At 35.6% G+C, this 18,124-nt stretch overlaps 1 protein-coding gene across 3 annotated transcripts in view; it reads right to left on the reverse strand.

The window, feature by feature from the left end:
* The window catches only part of LOC106143242 (intermembrane lipid transfer protein Vps13), a 35,740-nt gene extending 18,143 nt beyond the window's left edge, over positions 1–17,597 (reverse strand). For all 3 annotated transcript variants that reach the window (XM_060945688.1, XM_060945686.1, XM_060945687.1), the window contains exons 1-32: positions 17,254–17,597; positions 17,079–17,165; positions 14,996–15,193; positions 14,060–14,277; positions 13,563–13,701; positions 13,107–13,305; positions 12,218–12,500; positions 11,877–11,988; positions 11,233–11,467; positions 10,890–11,023; positions 10,608–10,731; positions 10,358–10,510; positions 9,908–10,079; positions 9,425–9,618; positions 9,200–9,269; positions 8,171–8,321; positions 7,606–7,880; positions 6,989–7,126; positions 6,642–6,744; positions 6,011–6,243; positions 5,717–5,872; positions 4,955–5,203; positions 4,445–4,660; positions 3,867–4,139; positions 3,411–3,580; positions 2,984–3,117; positions 2,506–2,669; positions 2,094–2,240; positions 1,481–1,709; positions 927–1,073; positions 505–698; positions 28–165 (exon numbers count right to left, since the gene is read on the reverse strand). In XM_060945688.1, the coding sequence (XP_060801671.1) occupies positions 28–165; positions 505–698; positions 927–1,073; positions 1,481–1,709; positions 2,094–2,240; positions 2,506–2,669; positions 2,984–3,117; positions 3,411–3,580; positions 3,867–4,139; positions 4,445–4,660; positions 4,955–5,203; positions 5,717–5,872; positions 6,011–6,243; positions 6,642–6,744; positions 6,989–7,126; positions 7,606–7,880; positions 8,171–8,321; positions 9,200–9,269; positions 9,425–9,618; positions 9,908–10,079; positions 10,358–10,510; positions 10,608–10,731; positions 10,890–11,023; positions 11,233–11,467; positions 11,877–11,988; positions 12,218–12,500; positions 13,107–13,305; positions 13,563–13,701; positions 14,060–14,277; positions 14,996–15,193; positions 17,079–17,165; positions 17,254–17,353 (5,535 nt within the window). In that variant the 5' untranslated portion in view covers positions 17,354–17,597. The remainder of the gene's footprint in view (positions 1–27; positions 166–504; positions 699–926; positions 1,074–1,480; positions 1,710–2,093; positions 2,241–2,505; positions 2,670–2,983; positions 3,118–3,410; positions 3,581–3,866; positions 4,140–4,444; positions 4,661–4,954; positions 5,204–5,716; positions 5,873–6,010; positions 6,244–6,641; positions 6,745–6,988; positions 7,127–7,605; positions 7,881–8,170; positions 8,322–9,199; positions 9,270–9,424; positions 9,619–9,907; positions 10,080–10,357; positions 10,511–10,607; positions 10,732–10,889; positions 11,024–11,232; positions 11,468–11,876; positions 11,989–12,217; positions 12,501–13,106; positions 13,306–13,562; positions 13,702–14,059; positions 14,278–14,995; positions 15,194–17,078; positions 17,166–17,253) is intronic.
* Between the last annotated feature and the right edge of the window lie 527 nt (positions 17,598–18,124).

Consider the following 18,124-nt stretch of genomic DNA (forward strand, 5'->3'; position numbering starts at 1 on the left):
ATCACTCATATAACATTAAATATATACCTCCATCTTGAGCTCCCACGGCACATGTTTGTACTGGCAATCCTGCATCACCTCGACGGGCTCTATCAGCGGTTCCCACACTGCTCTCTCTATGTTATAGTACGACACTTGCATCGCCCATGTTGATTCCATGTAGAACTGAAATGTAACTTAACTTAATTTACTTAACAATAGAAATGTTGTAGTTTAAGTTTATATTGATCTTCATTCTTGACGAAAATGTCGTCAGTAAATCAGCTTTTAAAAAAACGTTACAATGCAGTTTGAAATGCACCATGATGAAAAAGATAACTGTCACATCTTATATATCCTTCGGCGATTAATGAATCAATAAACCAATGAACCGATTTCACTATACGTAGCATACTCGTACAGTTACCTTTCATGATACCCCCATCCGCAAAACAAAATCCAATTAATCATTTATCTTAAGACTAGTATAGGGTATAGGAATGGATAAACAAAATTTCTCCTCACGTTAGAACTCCAATCCGTGAGCTGCCCACTAAGTGAAGCCTGCATCACTAGAACCGGTATAGTTTCAGTGCCGATTTCCATCTCAAACGATAGCACTATGGAAGGACTTGACAGGAGACAGATCTCGCCAGATGGCGGTGGAGTTACTTCCGTCACCTCCTCGTCTATGTATGTGAGGGCTTCGTTTGCCTCCTCTGTGTAAAAAGAAAGTCGTGTGTGTTGTGTTTTATAAAACAATTCGCTATTTTAAAACAGGATGTTTAATTTTTTATGAATATCACTGTCACGACATGACATCAAGCCATCGGAAATAAAAGTATGTATATGTATGATATGGTAAAACCAAATGAATTCGTATAATGAAAATATAACACAAAAAAATTAAGGATACTTTAATGGATTAATCAAAAAAAATTACAAACCAGCTTTCAAAAACCAGTGATCATTGATTTTGAACCGCTCTATGTCCCACAACTTGGAATAGAATATAGTCTTATTTTCTTGTTCCGTATCATTTTCTTCACCACTTGTGATAGTTGCCATCACTCGATTGAGAAGAGCTATGACATCTGAAAGTTAAATCAAAATTTCAAATTTAGAGCTTCGGTGGTTCGGTGGAATGGTTAAGGTGCCTGGTGCCTGCACATTCAGGCAACTGATTGTGTTACTTACAATGATCCAATATAAGTTAAGTTCCTTAGTAAAAATGTTACGGAGGTTAGATGGGAGTCGCTTCGTGTAAATACCTGACTCACTAATTCAGGCTCACGGTCGTAAAGAAAGAAGTAGCAAAATTGCATGGTTTTCTATTAATACTTAAAATAAAGAACTTTTTTATTTGTAGCATATTTATTTTTGCAGAACGTTCATCGACGAACATTATCATCATTGTGCTTTTCTGCAACCGGAACTTTCTTAAACAAATTCTTTAGATTCCTAGTGTTACTAAGCAAGAAATATGCAAAGAAAGACGAACCTGGCGACACCGTGATCTTGATATCAGATATCGCTATATCAACATGCATGCCGCTGTCCGGGGGCTGTGACAGTGCCAGTGAGAGCGTGGCCGGGGACAAGAGGTACCGGGGCTGGCTGCCGAGCGGGGCGGCCCCGGCGAGAGGGCGCACCACCATCTGAAGCCCGGATATACCGCCGTCTGCCACCATACGCTCGGAAGTCTTGCGTAGCTTGAAACGCGCCTCCATCTATATGAATGGAAGTTCTTGATTGTTTTTCGAAAGTGTGAGTAACCGGCAACGGCCGTAAGGGTAAATCCAATCCATCAATGTCTAAATTCTTACATTAAACCCGCTAACGATTATACTAATTTTATTGTATAGAATAATCTCCTCACGGATAGTTGAGGAGATTAATCTCGCGGGAGCGGAATCGCTCAAAACGGTCGCAAGGGACACAGCAAAACTCACAGTAGCCGTACTTATATCAGAAGTTTAGTAATCTAAACCGATTCACGGCCGCTCACATAGTTTATACCACGTTTTAATACTTTTTTATTTTCAAACGTCAATAAAAGTATTGACGAACTCGTTAATACGTTTATTAACATTTATTGACATATTTATACTTACGTTAAGTACAAGTGCTTCACAATTCTTCTGTTCAAGCGACTCTACTAAAATGATATCGGGCTGTTCTATCTTGATGTTCACGGTCATCATCGCGGAGGAAGGCGGTTGTTCTGGCAGCGCAGGAGTCGATATTGTCGATTTCGTTTTCTAAACATAAAATTGAACAGATTTTATAATCACTTGTGATTATGATGACGTGAGAGCAGGATTGCAATAGGTAAATGGGACTTCTTTCAACCATTCTCGACTATTGTGGATAGCTAAATTCTACCATCCTACTCGCATATAATTAAAATAAACAAATTATTTCTTAAAATAATTATGTCGATAAAAAGGTTCCTAAGTCTTCTTTCTTTTTTCTCTTGATGCATTAAAAAGTTTATCTATTTGTCAAAATATTATTGAAACTTACATTAACACTAGCCATGGACTTCTCTTGGAACGATTTGACCCCTTTGATGTCCTCCTTTGACTTGTGCTTCGGCTCTTCTGCGAGGCCTGTGGTGATGAACTCAGCTACCTTGTTCATGAAATCCATAGCGAGGATCAGGTTGAAGCTGAATATCCTCATATCGACTGCAAAAATATAATGAATAAGAAATCTTTTAACTAAATATCGATGTGATTGATGCCTGTGAGCATTCAAACTTTGATGTCGTTGACAAACAGTAGGAGATAAGTAGTATATTTGTTTGAATAAACTAAGAAAAGGTATTTCGTTGGACTTATTCTCATTTTAGTAGCAACCATGAAGATTTTTTAATCACCGTCCCTGCAGAACAAAGATTTGCCAACATGTTTTATTATTCTTTATTTCGGGTAATGAGTAGCTGAAACTTATTTTAAGATTAGCTATTTGCCTCTATAAAATTATTTATTTATAAACTTACTGAAGGTATCAGAGTTTTTCAATGTGTACGTGATGTCGATCATACTCCGTATCTTGTCGTGCGCTTGCATCACGGCCGTGTCGTCAGTAGGCGTTTCCGATGAGCTTCTTTTCTCGCGACGACGCTCCAAATATCTTCATAATAAAAGTTTTCATTAATTTAATCATAAATCGACTTTGCCGGTTATTTACATTTTTTTACACTTTCTAATCCGTTCATTTGAATGGATACATATATAAAAAAGCATGTCTTTACACGTGGAACTCCAGAGCAATAAAGTCTTCGACATTAGGAAATTTCCATAAAAATGTTTTTTTGTGGGACAAATTTTGCCTTTTATCTTTTTGACTATATTTTTTTTTTATTTCTACTATGAATAATATACTTGAGTAGATTTTGTGAAGAGAAAAGAATAAAAATAATTCACCTGGTAATTTTAGCCCCCCGCCCAGGCCGCGTGTCATCCAGCGTGCAATCGACCAACAGAACGGACGTGTGCATAGAGTTGTCAGAGAACATGCGACCCTTGATTGAGAGTAAGGCCAGGCAAAACCGAGCCAGTTCTACGTCTTTTACGAACATGGGCTGATCATCCGACTGTGGAAACAAATTATTAATTTATTACTGCAAATGTAATGTTGTCAGAAGTATAACTTAAGTGGAAGTAAACTGGTCATAAAGCCAAAATAATCCAAACCCTAGTTTAAATGCCATCCCTACCACATTCATAATGCTGCACATAAGTCAAAATGTGACAGATTTGCTACAATTTACCAATACAAGACGTCGATCACACAATTAAAACATGTCAATTCACATCAAAGCACTGAAATTATATATGGAAATTTCTTTTCATTTTAAGTAATCAAACTTAAACACTTACGCCAACAGTATTCATAAGGTCTATGACGAAGCTATCCATAGTGAACGCAAATTTAATTGTCATTCTCGGTTTCTTGTCTTCTTTAGTCGGCGTGACAACAGCCGCGGTCGATTTAGCGGCAATGCGACTGGTCTGACTTTTGACCGTGACTCGCGATTGTATTTTAGACACGCCAGGCTGGGGCTTCACTTCTTCAGCCTTCTTTTGACCTTCTTGCAGGTTTTGGTTGAGGATTTTCATTATGCTTTTGTAGTCGCTGTGGCCAACTGTGATCTGAAAGTTACATTTAAAAAGTTTGCCCGGGAGTTGGAGTAGCCTGACTCAGCTTTTTATATTAAAACATATTTTATTAAATAAAAGCTTCATGTACAAACGGATGTGCTAACACACCATCAAATCAACAATTCGGGGGCAGAAATCCATTGTATTTCAAAGATTTTAGTATTTAACGATTCATCAACGTCAATTTAATAATTAAACTCTAGCTAAGAAAAAACTGTCTAGTTAAACAGCTTTTTCTAAGCTAGCTATTAAAGACTTTAAAAAGTTTAAAAGAAATTAATTGTTTCCACACTTACAGCAATAGTCTTCATCCGGCCCGATATATCCAAATCCGGCAATGATTCGTACCACGAGGATAAACTACGTTTGACTAGCAACTTGAAACTGGTGGGTCTGAGCAGTTTCCTCTCGTTACCGACCGCCTCTTCGTCTAAGAGCCGAACACATGACACTTTCATATCTTCCAGATCTAAGGTCAGCTCGTCGATTGTCACTTTGCTGCTACGAACGTCCTGCAATTTTAAATGGTCGATTATCGTGTTTTTCGGGTATTACACTATTTATCGGGTACAACTTTGAATCATGATGACAAAAATAGTAGGTTAGCCAAATTTAAGAAGGCGAATTTTTTTACTGTTTAAATTACTTTTTATCTGTACATATCCACACACAGGATGATGTTGTTATGTGGGTATGGTTTTTGTCCTAGTAAACATATTATCACGTATATTTTTCATTAGAGAATGTAGTCTTTAAATAATCCATAGCGTTTTAGTAGCGGATTGTAAATTCGAAAAATTACTTACAACATTGACAGTCGTAGGCAAGTCGACAAACTTATTTATCAAAGTCATGCGACCCAAATCTATTAGCATAGCGTTTCTACTCTTGGAGTTTTCCGGGATCACTATAATGGGGGCCGCTAGACGGACTTTTAAGAGTAATTTGGTAGAGTTCTGGTAAGCGTTTTGTACGTTAGAGCGCGCAACGTCAGCGGCTTGTGATGATGCTTCTATGATCGCTTGCTGCGCTGTTTGGAAGTTGTTCATGAATTCCTGTAAGCAAAAATGCAAATGATAATTTTTGGAATATTTTTTTATCTATATCTAAGATTACTTTTGGATAACGATAAAGATAAAGGATTTTAATGTATATTTTATTCAAATTTTTATTTAAATGTATTTATAGTATTATAAGCTTATAATATGTTTGCTGAATGTGTATCGTGATCTAATATTGGTCAGGTTCCTCGACAAAAGTTGCAGTCGCTTCGAACAGAATCCTGAGTTACCTGAATCCAGGACCCTCGGTCTCGATTGCGGACGACGCTTAAATCGATTTAATGAACATAATATTGCATAGCGTTTATTATGTATGTTTATTATGTAAAGGGTCAGGTCAAAAGTACCCGAAACCGCCGAGCTTGCATGAAGATAGTTATGAATGTGGATGAAGCGAAGGAAGTATGCAGAGATTGTGGCAAGTGAAAAGAGGTAGTCTCTGCCTACCCCTCCGGGAAAAAGGCGTGATTTTATGTATGTATGTAATATTATGAGTAGTCAACTTACCATCATAGAGTTGATGAACCAATTGAGGAACACGATCCGCAAACAGTTGATTTGAGCATCAATGGACATGTTGACGTCGCTCACGTTCGGGTGCTGCTCCAAGTTGTACATCACCACTTGTACATTCATCACGTCGCCGCCCAACACTTTGATTATCTGCGAAATAAAGGAAATTAAATAAATGATACATATATTTTATAGATTTATAGGTTTCGTAATAAGTACTTTTTAATAACATAACTAAACATTTGTATATTTATGGTGATGTTAGTTCATTCATAATAAATGACGTACCTCTGTATGTATAGTCTCTGGATTCAGATCATTCACTTTGATCGATCCTATGGCACAGTCCACTTGCGTGTAGGAACTCTTCAGAACAAGGCCGGCAGTACCGCCTTGCAAAAAAATGGCTGCCAAGGGCCTTCGATCCGTTGCAAAACCGATCTCTATGGTGCCTAATTTAGCATTCACTTTCAACTGAATGCTCTCGACTTGCTTACGGCTTGACGGCTTTATGACGTTCACTGAAATTGTTTTATTATAATAATATTATATTATATGACGTATGTTGTGCTATCACGACTCTAATATGCGTAAACTTTGATGTTTCCCATCATTCCCCTAAAATTCACCAAAAATGTTCTGGCATGAAAACAGACTATACAAAGATACACACATACTTTCGGACAGTCAGATCAAAACTTATCCTGTACACGTCGAATTGGATTGAAATTAATTATAAAGATAGACATTTTAACCTAAATCATAAAATTGTTATCCATTGGTAGTATTACAACAGCCCCAGCCAAAGCTAGATTTTTATTGAAGAAAGTCGCTAGACAATTATGCTGTTTCCAACCATTCCATTTAGAAACTTTGACATTTATAAGCGCAGTTAACGATTGAGATTTTAGATCCATACCTTTAGATTTAGTAGCAATGTATTCCTCATCTTCAACTATCGTATCAAGTGGCCCGGCATTAGCAGTTCTGTCCATTGTACTCTGAATAGCTTGAAGTCTCGTCTAAAATCACAATTCAATTATATTAATTGTTTTTAGATGTTGAAAACCAATTACAATCAAGAAATTAAAAAATAAGTTGCTATTTCTATTTTTTAAAACCGTTCTTAGGTTCTTTACTAAAAATAAATTAGACTTAACTAAAGAATAAATCTACCGTTAGGTGATAAAATTATGTATAAATCACAAAAATAGAGCAGCATCGGATACCATATCCCCGACAAAGATATCGCAAAACAAAGCTTACCTGATACTCATTGATAATGAGTAATATCTCTCGAAGGCTTTGCAAATGAAGCAACAACTTTAAATTAGCCAAGTCTAGTTCAATCAGCTGCTCGACAGAACCATAATAACTTCTGAATTCTGGACATTTCTTGTCGACCTGAAAGAAAGTGGAGTGAATTACATATGCTCAGGTAATATACATATAATAGGTAACAAAATATTATTTGTATGTAAACTGAAGAAGGTGTGGAGGTAGTGAGGACAAAATATAACATTAAATTAGATAGAAATAAAGTATAAAATGAACCGCGCAATTTGAGTTAATCAAAATGTTGTCAAGTTTATGAAGTCAGGAGAAAATTATTTTGGATTTTGCAAACGCTTTTGATATAGAACCCTTGTTCCCAAAACTATCCACAGAACATTTATTCTTACATTACAATAGTTAAGCTAACCGTGTTAGGGTCGGCGGCTTATACCACATTTTGCGGCGTGTCCAGCAAATTAATCACTTTGTGTCCATGTCCGTGTATAAACATATCCATGTCTCCGAAGACATGGACATGACGCATATAACTAAACTGCGTATACTCTATAAACTCACTACTAACAACACTACTCTCAACATATACTTACATTACAATAGCTAAGTGTGAATAAATACTGGCTACTCAGACTAGCCGTGTCCGGCTCGGCGACTGGAACCACATTTTGTGGCGTATCCAGCATATTGATAACTTTATGTCCATGTCTATGGTGTTGCAACTGAACTGCCCCGAGACGCACTCTAGTCTCCATTGTGAAAGTCTTCTGAGTGGCAGTCAGTTCGAGTAACGTAAGAGAAAACACTAGGAACTTGTCGTAGCCCTGAGCGATGTCTACGGTCGGTCGGTTGACACTCAGAACAAGCTCTAAAATAGATAATGTTGATGAGAAGCAGAATTGATACAATTATTTCATTCTTTATATCTCTCACTATATATATCTCAATATTTCAGTGCGACAGACACACATTAATTCGTCATTCTCCTGGCGATTGTCTTAGATGCATCCCTACATTGCTTTTATTTGAGTACATACATACATATCATCACGTCTATATTCATACAGGGCAAAAAGACATGTACAAAACTTCATGGCCTCAAAATGAGTCGAAACATATGACGAATAAAAAAAGTAGTAGTTATAGTGCTATAAATACCTTTCATAATGAAGAAGGCCTCGACCTCAGTCAGTTGCACGGATTGTTCGTCGCCCAACTTATTACTTGAGCGGGCATTGTCGCGTTTTTGTTTCTCCACAGGGTCCAAGTATTTTAATAACGACAGACTTGACCCCTTTGATTCGCTGGGCTAAATGAAAAACAAAGCATTAAAAAATACAACATTATTTTATCTCATTTGCTAAATAAAACAGCTACATTAGAACTATTAATAATGACGGTGACCTCGTCAAAAAATACATTTATAATCCTTCCAAAACAACCATAATTTTAGATTCGTCTGATATCTACAAGTATATTGGTAGTATGATACTTATTTGTAAGACAGTGAGTTCTATTAATAGGCGTTACAATTTTTTACTATATATACGAATAATTTAAATTCTAATCACCTATAACTATTAAAAGACCTTAATAGTACAGTTAAAGATAATATGAAATACATAATTAACCAAACGTGACGCTAATTCTCTACATTCTATTTGCGAATCTAATATCATTATTATCACAAATTTTATCGTAGTTTACCCCCACGCGCAAGCCTCCTTGTATCGCTATTCTCGCGTCAATTGTTCTCCCGCTTATCATGTAGGCGAATTCGAAGCTAATGAGCTTTACAATAAAAGAAAATAAAGAAATTTAAAAAAAGGAAAAAAAATGAAACATCTTTTTGGTGTTTCAATTTTGTCCGTTGTTATATATTTTTCTCGTATAACTAATATAAAGTGAAAGTTCGTATATCTTTAAATCTTACTATTACAGGCATTATGGAATGCATGCTATACTGCGATTGCGATAAGTATCCCACCACCTGTCACAAGAATTCAAAAACTTTTTTGATATTAGTAAATACATAGCTCAATCATCAATTGATATTTGACATAACAAAGATTTGCAGCAAATTTTCAGAAAAAATACCTGTGTAACATTATAAGAAAAGTGAAAGTAAACATAATCTAGGAATATTTCAAAAGTAGTCCTTAAATTTTTTTACAAGATATAAATTACCTTTAGTTGAGTTGCTTCTTCAGAGCGTGGTAGAGGCATGCCAACAATTATTTCACACAGAGTTAACAACCTGCAAATATAAGTCAAATTCAAAACTTCTACCGAACTCATAAACGGAGAATAATAAAAACGAACGTTTCATAAATTGCTATTGTTACAATAATTGAGAGGGTTGACATCCAATCATCAAAAGTCGTTTACGCAAAATGAAAACATTTGCCGTACCTATCTTCTGAAACATTGATAGCAATCTGCTCCAATTCCCCTCGTATTTTGACTTTAGGCATCCTCGGGTCGTCAGTGATTAAACATTTGTGAATCTGTATCATTAAGTTGGTGGGCTGCAGAAGATGCAACGGAGTCGCTTCGTTCGACGCAATCGCAGATGACCAATCTTCGGACGCTAGTGCTATTACTACCTGTTCGAATAAATTGTATCATTGTAAAATGCATAAAAATCCAATGGAAAATCACTTTCTTATTAGTATGCCACACTATTAAATTTGTAATTTTGGTGCTTGTGTGATAAAGTTTTCATAGCGAAAGTAAGTAGAGTTTATAATTGAATGTCACATATATTCAAAGACAAAGACATATAATCTAACTAACTTAAGGTATGAGCATCCAAAACGTAAACTAGGAGGAAGAGTTTAATTAATTTGATAAACACTTTTACAAACACATTCCTACCAATCTACAATAACATACCTGCATCTCGGTAAGTTTGAGCGCCATCTTGTCGTAACTATGCAACGTGATCTCTCGTATGATATCGTCGTCTGCTAGACCCTCTCGGTGTAGTTTATGAACATCCACTGGCGAACGAGGGTCTGACTTTACGCTGATAGCACCAAGCTTCATAACTACGCATGGTTCTCCGCTAAAAGTAAGTTAAGTGGTAAGGTGAAATTTAGTACAGCGCCATCTAGGTTTGTAATTCGTTAAGTTCAACAAAAAATTGGGCAACTGCCAACCAAAATAATTTTCCCTTTAGATTTCTTGACAGTGAAGAAACGGTTTTTCACACGTCCGAACCTATCAAATGAGAAAAGTTTTGCAATAGCTATTTACTCAAAAAGAAGGGAAACGGTGGAAAAGAAACCAGATTACCTCATAACTATCTTAAAACCCACGGAACGAAAAGCAGATTTTACTTACCCTTTATACATGCCAGTTTGAGGCACTATGATATACGAAGCAGCGATGTCGACATCAATATCTATGAACGTATGGTGTTGCACTGCGTACTGCATGCCTAATGCAGACTTTTCTTTTAGATCAGACAACTTGTTACCTGCAGCCGCTTGTAATCTGTTAAAAAGTATAAAATTAGATATCCAAATTATTGATTCATTACTTTGAGAAACAAGGTACATAAAATGGTAAGTAGCAATTTAAGTCAACTTACGTAGATAAAGCCGTTGATTCGGCAGGTGGTTTGAAGACTTCAACAATTTCTATAACAGTTTGTGCGTCATAGACAATTTGGAGTGGACGCGCCGATACTTTCACTCTTTGATCGCACTGGCCATCTAAAATTATATTATTGAATTAAAACCTTAAACACATATGTAGATAACAAAAGGAAAAACATCTGAAACTCGATTATACATCGTCTTAAGTTTTTCTTCCTAGATATTTGTGTCCAAACGTAGATTTGAACTCTTGTGACATTACTTAATTATCTCACCTAATGGATGGGTTTCAAACACCACATTGAGAAGATTGACGTCTTTTGTGACCTCCTTGGAAATGACAAGTTGAGGCTGGAAATCCTCTTGTTGAACGCCGGTCACGCTGAACGCTTGCATTTGTACGTCCACTCTGTGAATCAATCAATCAATACATATTAAATAGGTTGGTAATATGGAATGCCTTATCTCGTTCTCTGCTCCTCAGGCGGACCCCACTTCCGTGGAGAGTGCAATCGGGAACACGCAGAGATGAGAGCTAGAGGCCGAAATCTGACATAAGTTCCGGAAATTCACAGAATAATGGTAATGCTAATTTATAATAGGGCTATACAAACTCACCTGAGAGCATTAGCGCTAGGCCGCTGATGCAAGTCCACGACAACATTATCGACGCAGGCTTTCAACACCTCCACTTCATTGTTAATGGCCACTTGAAGGCGATCCAAACGGAAATTCCCAACCACAGCTATGTATTCCACCGGCAGATGGAGCGGGGCAGAGTTTTCTTGGTAGTCTATGGCGCGGAACAATTTTTCTTTCTCTTCTGGCGTCATTGCCTTTTCGAATTGTTTCACTGTAACATACAAAATTATATTGCTATTCTTTGTTATAAACTAGTAAGCTGCCAGGCAGTGCTTAAGGTCTTCCAGAGATGTTAGATGCCAGATTATTGAGACCAGAGACCTGACTCTAGATGTAGGTACCATCGGACGGATATTTAAAATGCTGCAATGCAGTTTCGTACCGCTTCTTCGACACTGACGCATTGAGCGGCAGAAAACTTAGTTGTAAGTAATATATTTGACTTGAACTGATGTTGTGAAACCAAAACATATGAAAATTATAAAGTGATGTTTTAAATGTCACATAATAATGAATACAAATATTGAATGTGTAACATCCATCACACAAATAAATAGTGCCTGTGTAATAATGCTCATTTAATAATATAGGATTCAAATAAAAATTCAAAATTATCTTACTTATAGCAGTGCCCTCCGAAAGTTCATCGTCCTTTGAGCCCCCAGAAAACCATCCGCTAAACCAACCACGCGATTTCTTGGCTTCCTCCTCCAACTTGCCTAGCCTTTCAACCTGTTGATAAAAGATATTCATAATAAGAGCAAATTAATTCAGTAAATTTATTTTACGTAGCTAACTTACATTTATTTTTAAATTTTATTTTTATATTAACTCAACTTTGGCCACATCGATCATTGATTGAAATATTATTGGCACCGTATACTCCGTGAGGGATAAAGACGTGATAATATCTTTGTATGTACGATATATGCTTCACTCCGTCAAAGACATGATTACAAACCTCCATTTCTATCCGCTGCCTGATAACCACTAAATTAAATAAGTCCAGCTTCTTTTCAGCTTCGGTGATGATGCACTGTTGTTCGGCCCCGACTTTCCCTCCACTAAGCTTGCATTGATAAGCCGAAGCATAGTTTTTACACAGATTTCTATGGTTCAACATGTGCGTCCAATCCCAGTTTCTACGGCGCCTGCGCACTTTGTCTTCGAGAATGCAAGCGTATGCGAATTTCCACCATTCCTTGTAGTGACCTCTGTAGGTTTTGAGATCTGGACGGAATTTTCTGAAATTCATTCATTACAACTGTAACTTCATATTTTACTGAAATCTAAATTCTGAAGGTCAAGTGCCATATTTTATTAAAATCGGTGTAGAATTTCTTAATTTATGAGTTCGTTTTATATAAACAAAAATACAAATCTTTAATCTGTATCTATTTTTAATTTGAAAAAGAGGACACTGACTGACTGATTGACTGCGACATATCAACGCTCAGCTCGAAAGGCTGGATCTAGAGATTTGTTTGACATGAGAACATGAGATTTGTTTGAGTCCTTTGTTTGATCTAGGAGCATGATATACTAAGAAAGTTTTTCTAAATTTACCTAGGCAACGGAAATTATGTAATGTAATAAATACATAAAGTAATACTGTTCAAAACACTAATTTCCTAGGAATTTCATTTACATACAACTAGTGCTAACAACGTTACATCAGCAAAGGTCGAAAACCAAACATTTCTGACCTACTTATTCAACAATATGTACTCATCGACGGGCCAGTTCAAAGTAGTTCCCTATGACTAATATTACTTGAACTTGTGAGCAACGTTACGCAAATTACCGTCGAGGTATACAATAAATGGTCAATTAGCAATGTTTAAACAAACCTGTAAGGTGCGCCTTTGCTCATCCTATCCATGGAGTCTGCCAGTAGCATCATGTCTTGGTATTGTAATTTAGTCAGATTGACCGATAGTTGCTCCATATGAAGGCTTAGTATAACTTTAGGTATACTGAACTTTGGTATGTCGCCTTCCGGCTTTGGATTTAGTTTTAACTTTGCCGTGGCATTTATTGGACCCAGAACTGAAAGAATAAATTAATTTCATTGGAGGGAAATTTTAACATAAATACACCTTATGTTCAAAATAAACAAAAAAATATTTTCCATACTGCTGCAAATTTAAGAAAACTGGGCGTATCATAATCATTGAATCTTTAATAGAAATTGATATGAAATGATAACAAAATCATACAAAACATGATCAATTTAGGAATGTCGATAAAGTTAAATAAGAAGAAAACTTGGTGTGTGGCAAAAGTATAAGTAATGATAACCTTACCATATCTGTAAGACTCTGGTTGTGATGATTTAGTGGCTATCTCTTTTGATAGTTTACTCTGAATATCCAATGGCATCGATTTTGAATACAAGTCCGTGCTTGGATTCCAGTACATTGCTAATCCTTCCAAATTAAGTACCTAAAATAAATTGTTTCTTCTTTAACCATTTCTAATTGGGTCGAGATAAAAGTAGAGTCGCGTATTTATAAAAGCAGAGATATTCCATCCCATCGAAAATAACTATCATCACTACATATTATAAGTAAACCCATATTTTCTGTCTGTATGTATGCGCTAATCTCGGAAAGTTGTGGACAGATTTTTTGCCTGATTGACTGTTGAAAAGAGGGTTTTCAAAGTAATGTTCATAAATGCTACCCGTGCGAAGCCGGGATGGGTCGCTACTTTAACTAATTTCTTGACCATACGTTGTTTCTCGCATAAAATGCCTAAAATATTATTTGATTTGATATCTTTACTGTTTATGCATACGCACCTTAAAAATCTTAGTGACCGCCTCCTGTATGACGGTCTGTTTCCAGTTTTCGTCAGTTGTATGGACAGAGAGGTTGTGGAGAGTGATTCCAAAGGAGAAAGGGCACTTTGGGTTAGTGATGCTGTCCTCGTACCGCACGTGGATGTCAGTGATCGTTAGTTGGACGTTCTTGATTATTTGCGTAACCAGTTTCTCGACGAATGTCTCGTCTAATTTGTCTGCAAATTAATTTTATAACATAAAATATGGTATTAGCTACCTACTAAAAACTAAACTAAAACATAAGAGCTTCTAATTGCGAAAAACTACCTGATTACTGCTATTCACGCAAGTCTTTTATCTACATAATAAAAAATGTGCCAGTAGGACATCTCGCAAATAAACAGTAATTTTTTGGAATTATAAAGTAAAATACAGTATTATACCTATATTATAAGTTTTGTTAGGCGGACTTAGGGCGAACAAAGTCGCGGGTAACAGCTAGTATTTTATAAAACAACTAAATCATTTGTGGATAATGTTGTTGTTCAAAAATAATAAGAAAAATCATGGAATACTTATAATTGACCAAACATAAAGTTGTAGTTTTAAGAAAACATTTTACATGATGTACGTTTAATGATTTTTACAGTCTATAATATTGGTTACTACAGGACAGGGATGTTGCCTAGTTTACGACCAATTGTGTTACGTAGAAAATCAATGTATTATATTAAACTAGGTTTTACCCTTGGCTTTGCCTTACCTACGAAAGAATACAGTTTTATACTAAGTATTTAAAAGTACTACAGGTAATTATTAAACGCGCACGTAACATACCTTAATTTTATTTCGGACGTTTCGAATCATGTTACAATGTTCAAGTGGGAAGACGCAATTAGTTTAACTGGAATCCAGTGATTACAAAAATGCAAAGAATTTCATTTCACTTCTAACCTTTCTCTTTCTCCATTTTCTTGGCGGCCTCGACCCTGGCGAGCTCCGCCTGCTTTGCGGCGAGCGCTATTTTCTCTTCCTTCTCTTTGTCATACTTCACCTCAGCGATTGGGTTGATGATCAGAAATAGACGGTCTATCTTCGCTTCTACCGACGCGCCGTACAGATTCTTCCATGGTATTTTGAGCACAAGTTTTCCTAAAAATTAAAAATAATGTTACTATTATTTTTGGTTTCAAAGCAACCAAATGGACATATTTCCTTGATTGTTTAAAGTTTCTTATTAAACTGGTAAGGGCCTAAATATTGGGCTCCTAAATCCAGAATCACCTTTTATAGATAAAATATTTTTAACTTAATACCATATATATGTATATTTAAATAGTATGAAGCCCATCATTTTCGAATTAAATCTTAAAATCTAATTAAACAAAATTATAATTTAATTATTTAGACTAAATATATAGACTTATTAATACTAAGCCATTTTGTGAAAAAAATAATGTTTTATTTTTGATATCAAACATCGGAGGTCACTGGCTGACCTTCATAGTCTGTCTTCAAAATATAGATGATACAGAAGAACAGCTCACGAATATATTTACAATACCTACCACACATTAATTGAGCATCTTTATTGTTGCCAACACTAATTCAGTGAAATAAAAATCAGGTGGATTTTGGATAAATAAATAAAAACAATATCCTGCTTAGTAATTTGTTAACTACTTTTAAGTTAGGTTTGAAGAGTGAATTCTACACCCTCTATATTTGGAGATCTGACTCACAAACACAACCAAATAGACTGATTTGAGGCCATGATGTCACCATTCTGAACTTTATTACGGTGTCACAATTACATTCCGTCTATATGGCCGTAACCTTAAGTAACATGGCCTCAAGTCCATGATTAAATAATTATAATTGAGTTACTAATTTCATCTTCTGTTTATAGATCTATTCAGAAATTTGGCATAAATTTTGATAGCCATATTTTTTTCAGTTTAATAGCAATTCAACTATAATATTAATTACATTAAATTTGATCTATATATGTATGTATGTAGAAGAGTTTTACTCTACTGTTACCAAGTGACTGGCGGACAAAGCACTGCCGGTACTACTATAGAAAGTTTGAAATTGGTATGAATGTTCCTTAGGGAGCGTAGAGGAACATTAAGAGGATTTCCCGAAATTCCCGCGGGAACAGGAATTCTCGAGATTATACCCGTGAGAAGTTAAAACATGTTCACATGTTGCATTAAAAAATAGCACCAATGAATTCAGCACCACAGAATATTATGATATCAATAATAAACATTATTATAATAAATTTATTACTAACTCTTTTTTTATAAAGTCACTCTAAAAGAAAACGGAATTAAATACCTATATGCCAAAAATAAAAAACCAGCAGTAGTCAAAAAAACAGAAAGGCAGAGTATGTTAAAACTTTGCCCAATCTTTCATAGATAAACGAATCTCATCAACTTTCAAACCAACAGCAAATTATTCTATTAGGAAAATATTTTATTAAAAAAGAGAATGAATGGGAATACCTCTTATAATTCATTATTCTGCTTAGAGTTAACAACATAAAGTAAAATGTTTTGATTTCATTTAAAATTCATTGTGGAATTTGCCACATATAAGGCAGTACACGGTACAGGTGTTCTTCATTAAAATATCAAAATTTGGGAAACAATAAGTCAGAGGCACATTAATATATTGAAAGTTCATAACTAGATACTCAACATTAACACTTTTTGAACCAATATAAAAACAATATCTCAATAAACATATGTATTTATCATATTGATTTCTATAATATCGCATATTTACAATTCTGATGAAATTACCATGAAGTATTTGGCAATAAAAATTTGAAAGGACAAACAAAACACTTTATTATCCTTATCAGCTTTTGTTAGCATAGAAGTAGTTTGTCATGGGTGTCATAGCAATTATGCAAATATTCTTTTATAATCAATGTGAAAATTACCTACAATGAAGTAGAACATACTTTTACAAAAAAACAAAATAAATTAATTATATTCAGTCTTTAAAATTAAGTCTGACTTACCCAAATGCCCATAAACTGTCTGGACTGGAATATTCAATTCCTCCAAGGCATTCTGCTTTAAAACCAAATTATCGAGTACAACATCGCCTGAAAAAAATATCAACAATAAAAAATACCCCCAATAGTACGGTTGAGCAATGAATGACATCACACCGGTATGGTATGGAATACTTACCGCCCCATATTCCCAACTTTAGCTGAGACCTGTTTAGGTTCTCGACATAACTCCCGAGAAACCTGTTCAGGACATCAACCACGATAGATTCGAAAACCATTATGTTCTCTCTCACAGGATATTTTTATAAGAGACGATTTATTTTAGTGCATACATGTCACGGTCCGGCGGTAGCACATTATTGCATAATTTAGTAGATACTCGAATTATTTAATGAGTTGAAGTTTGAAATAAATTACACAGAATGGCTTTAAATAATGATTTAAATCATTTGAAATCTGAATACTTTTATTTTGCGACTGGATCACGAACTTCACCGCAGCGCAAATAACAGTGTTGCCAAATTACAAGAAGCACGGTCTCCCACTACCACGCAAGACTGCTGCGCTTAAGCCGTCCTGCAATCTTGTCGGTTAGCGATGTACCTAACATTACAAAATGTCACAATTCATATTGTCATTACGGGAAACATACATAATAAATAATCTATATCAACTTGTGCCGTGTGGTTTCCGGCACCAATACAAAAAATAATAGGACCACTGCATCTCTTTCCCATGGTAAAAGGCGACTAAGGGATAGGCTTACAAACTTGGGATTCTTCTTATAGGCGATGGGCTAGCAACCTGTCACTATTAGAATCTCAATTCTATCATAAAGCCAAATAGCTGAACGTGACCTATCAGTCTTTTCAAGACTGTTGGCTCTGTCTACCCCACGAGGGATATAGCTTAACCATTTTCCTTCATAAAGTGGTACGATGCCATCCTCACTTGACTGTTTCAAAACAAAATTAAAAAACCGGTACAACTGAATAACTACTACGCCTTTTCCTGTTTTTAGCATCTCAACCAACCCTTTCTATTGCGAC

Source organism: Amyelois transitella, chromosome 9, assembly GCF_032362555.1.
Source record: "Amyelois transitella isolate CPQ chromosome 9, ilAmyTran1.1, whole genome shotgun sequence".
Lineage (NCBI taxonomy): Eukaryota > Metazoa > Arthropoda > Insecta > Lepidoptera > Pyralidae > Amyelois > Amyelois transitella.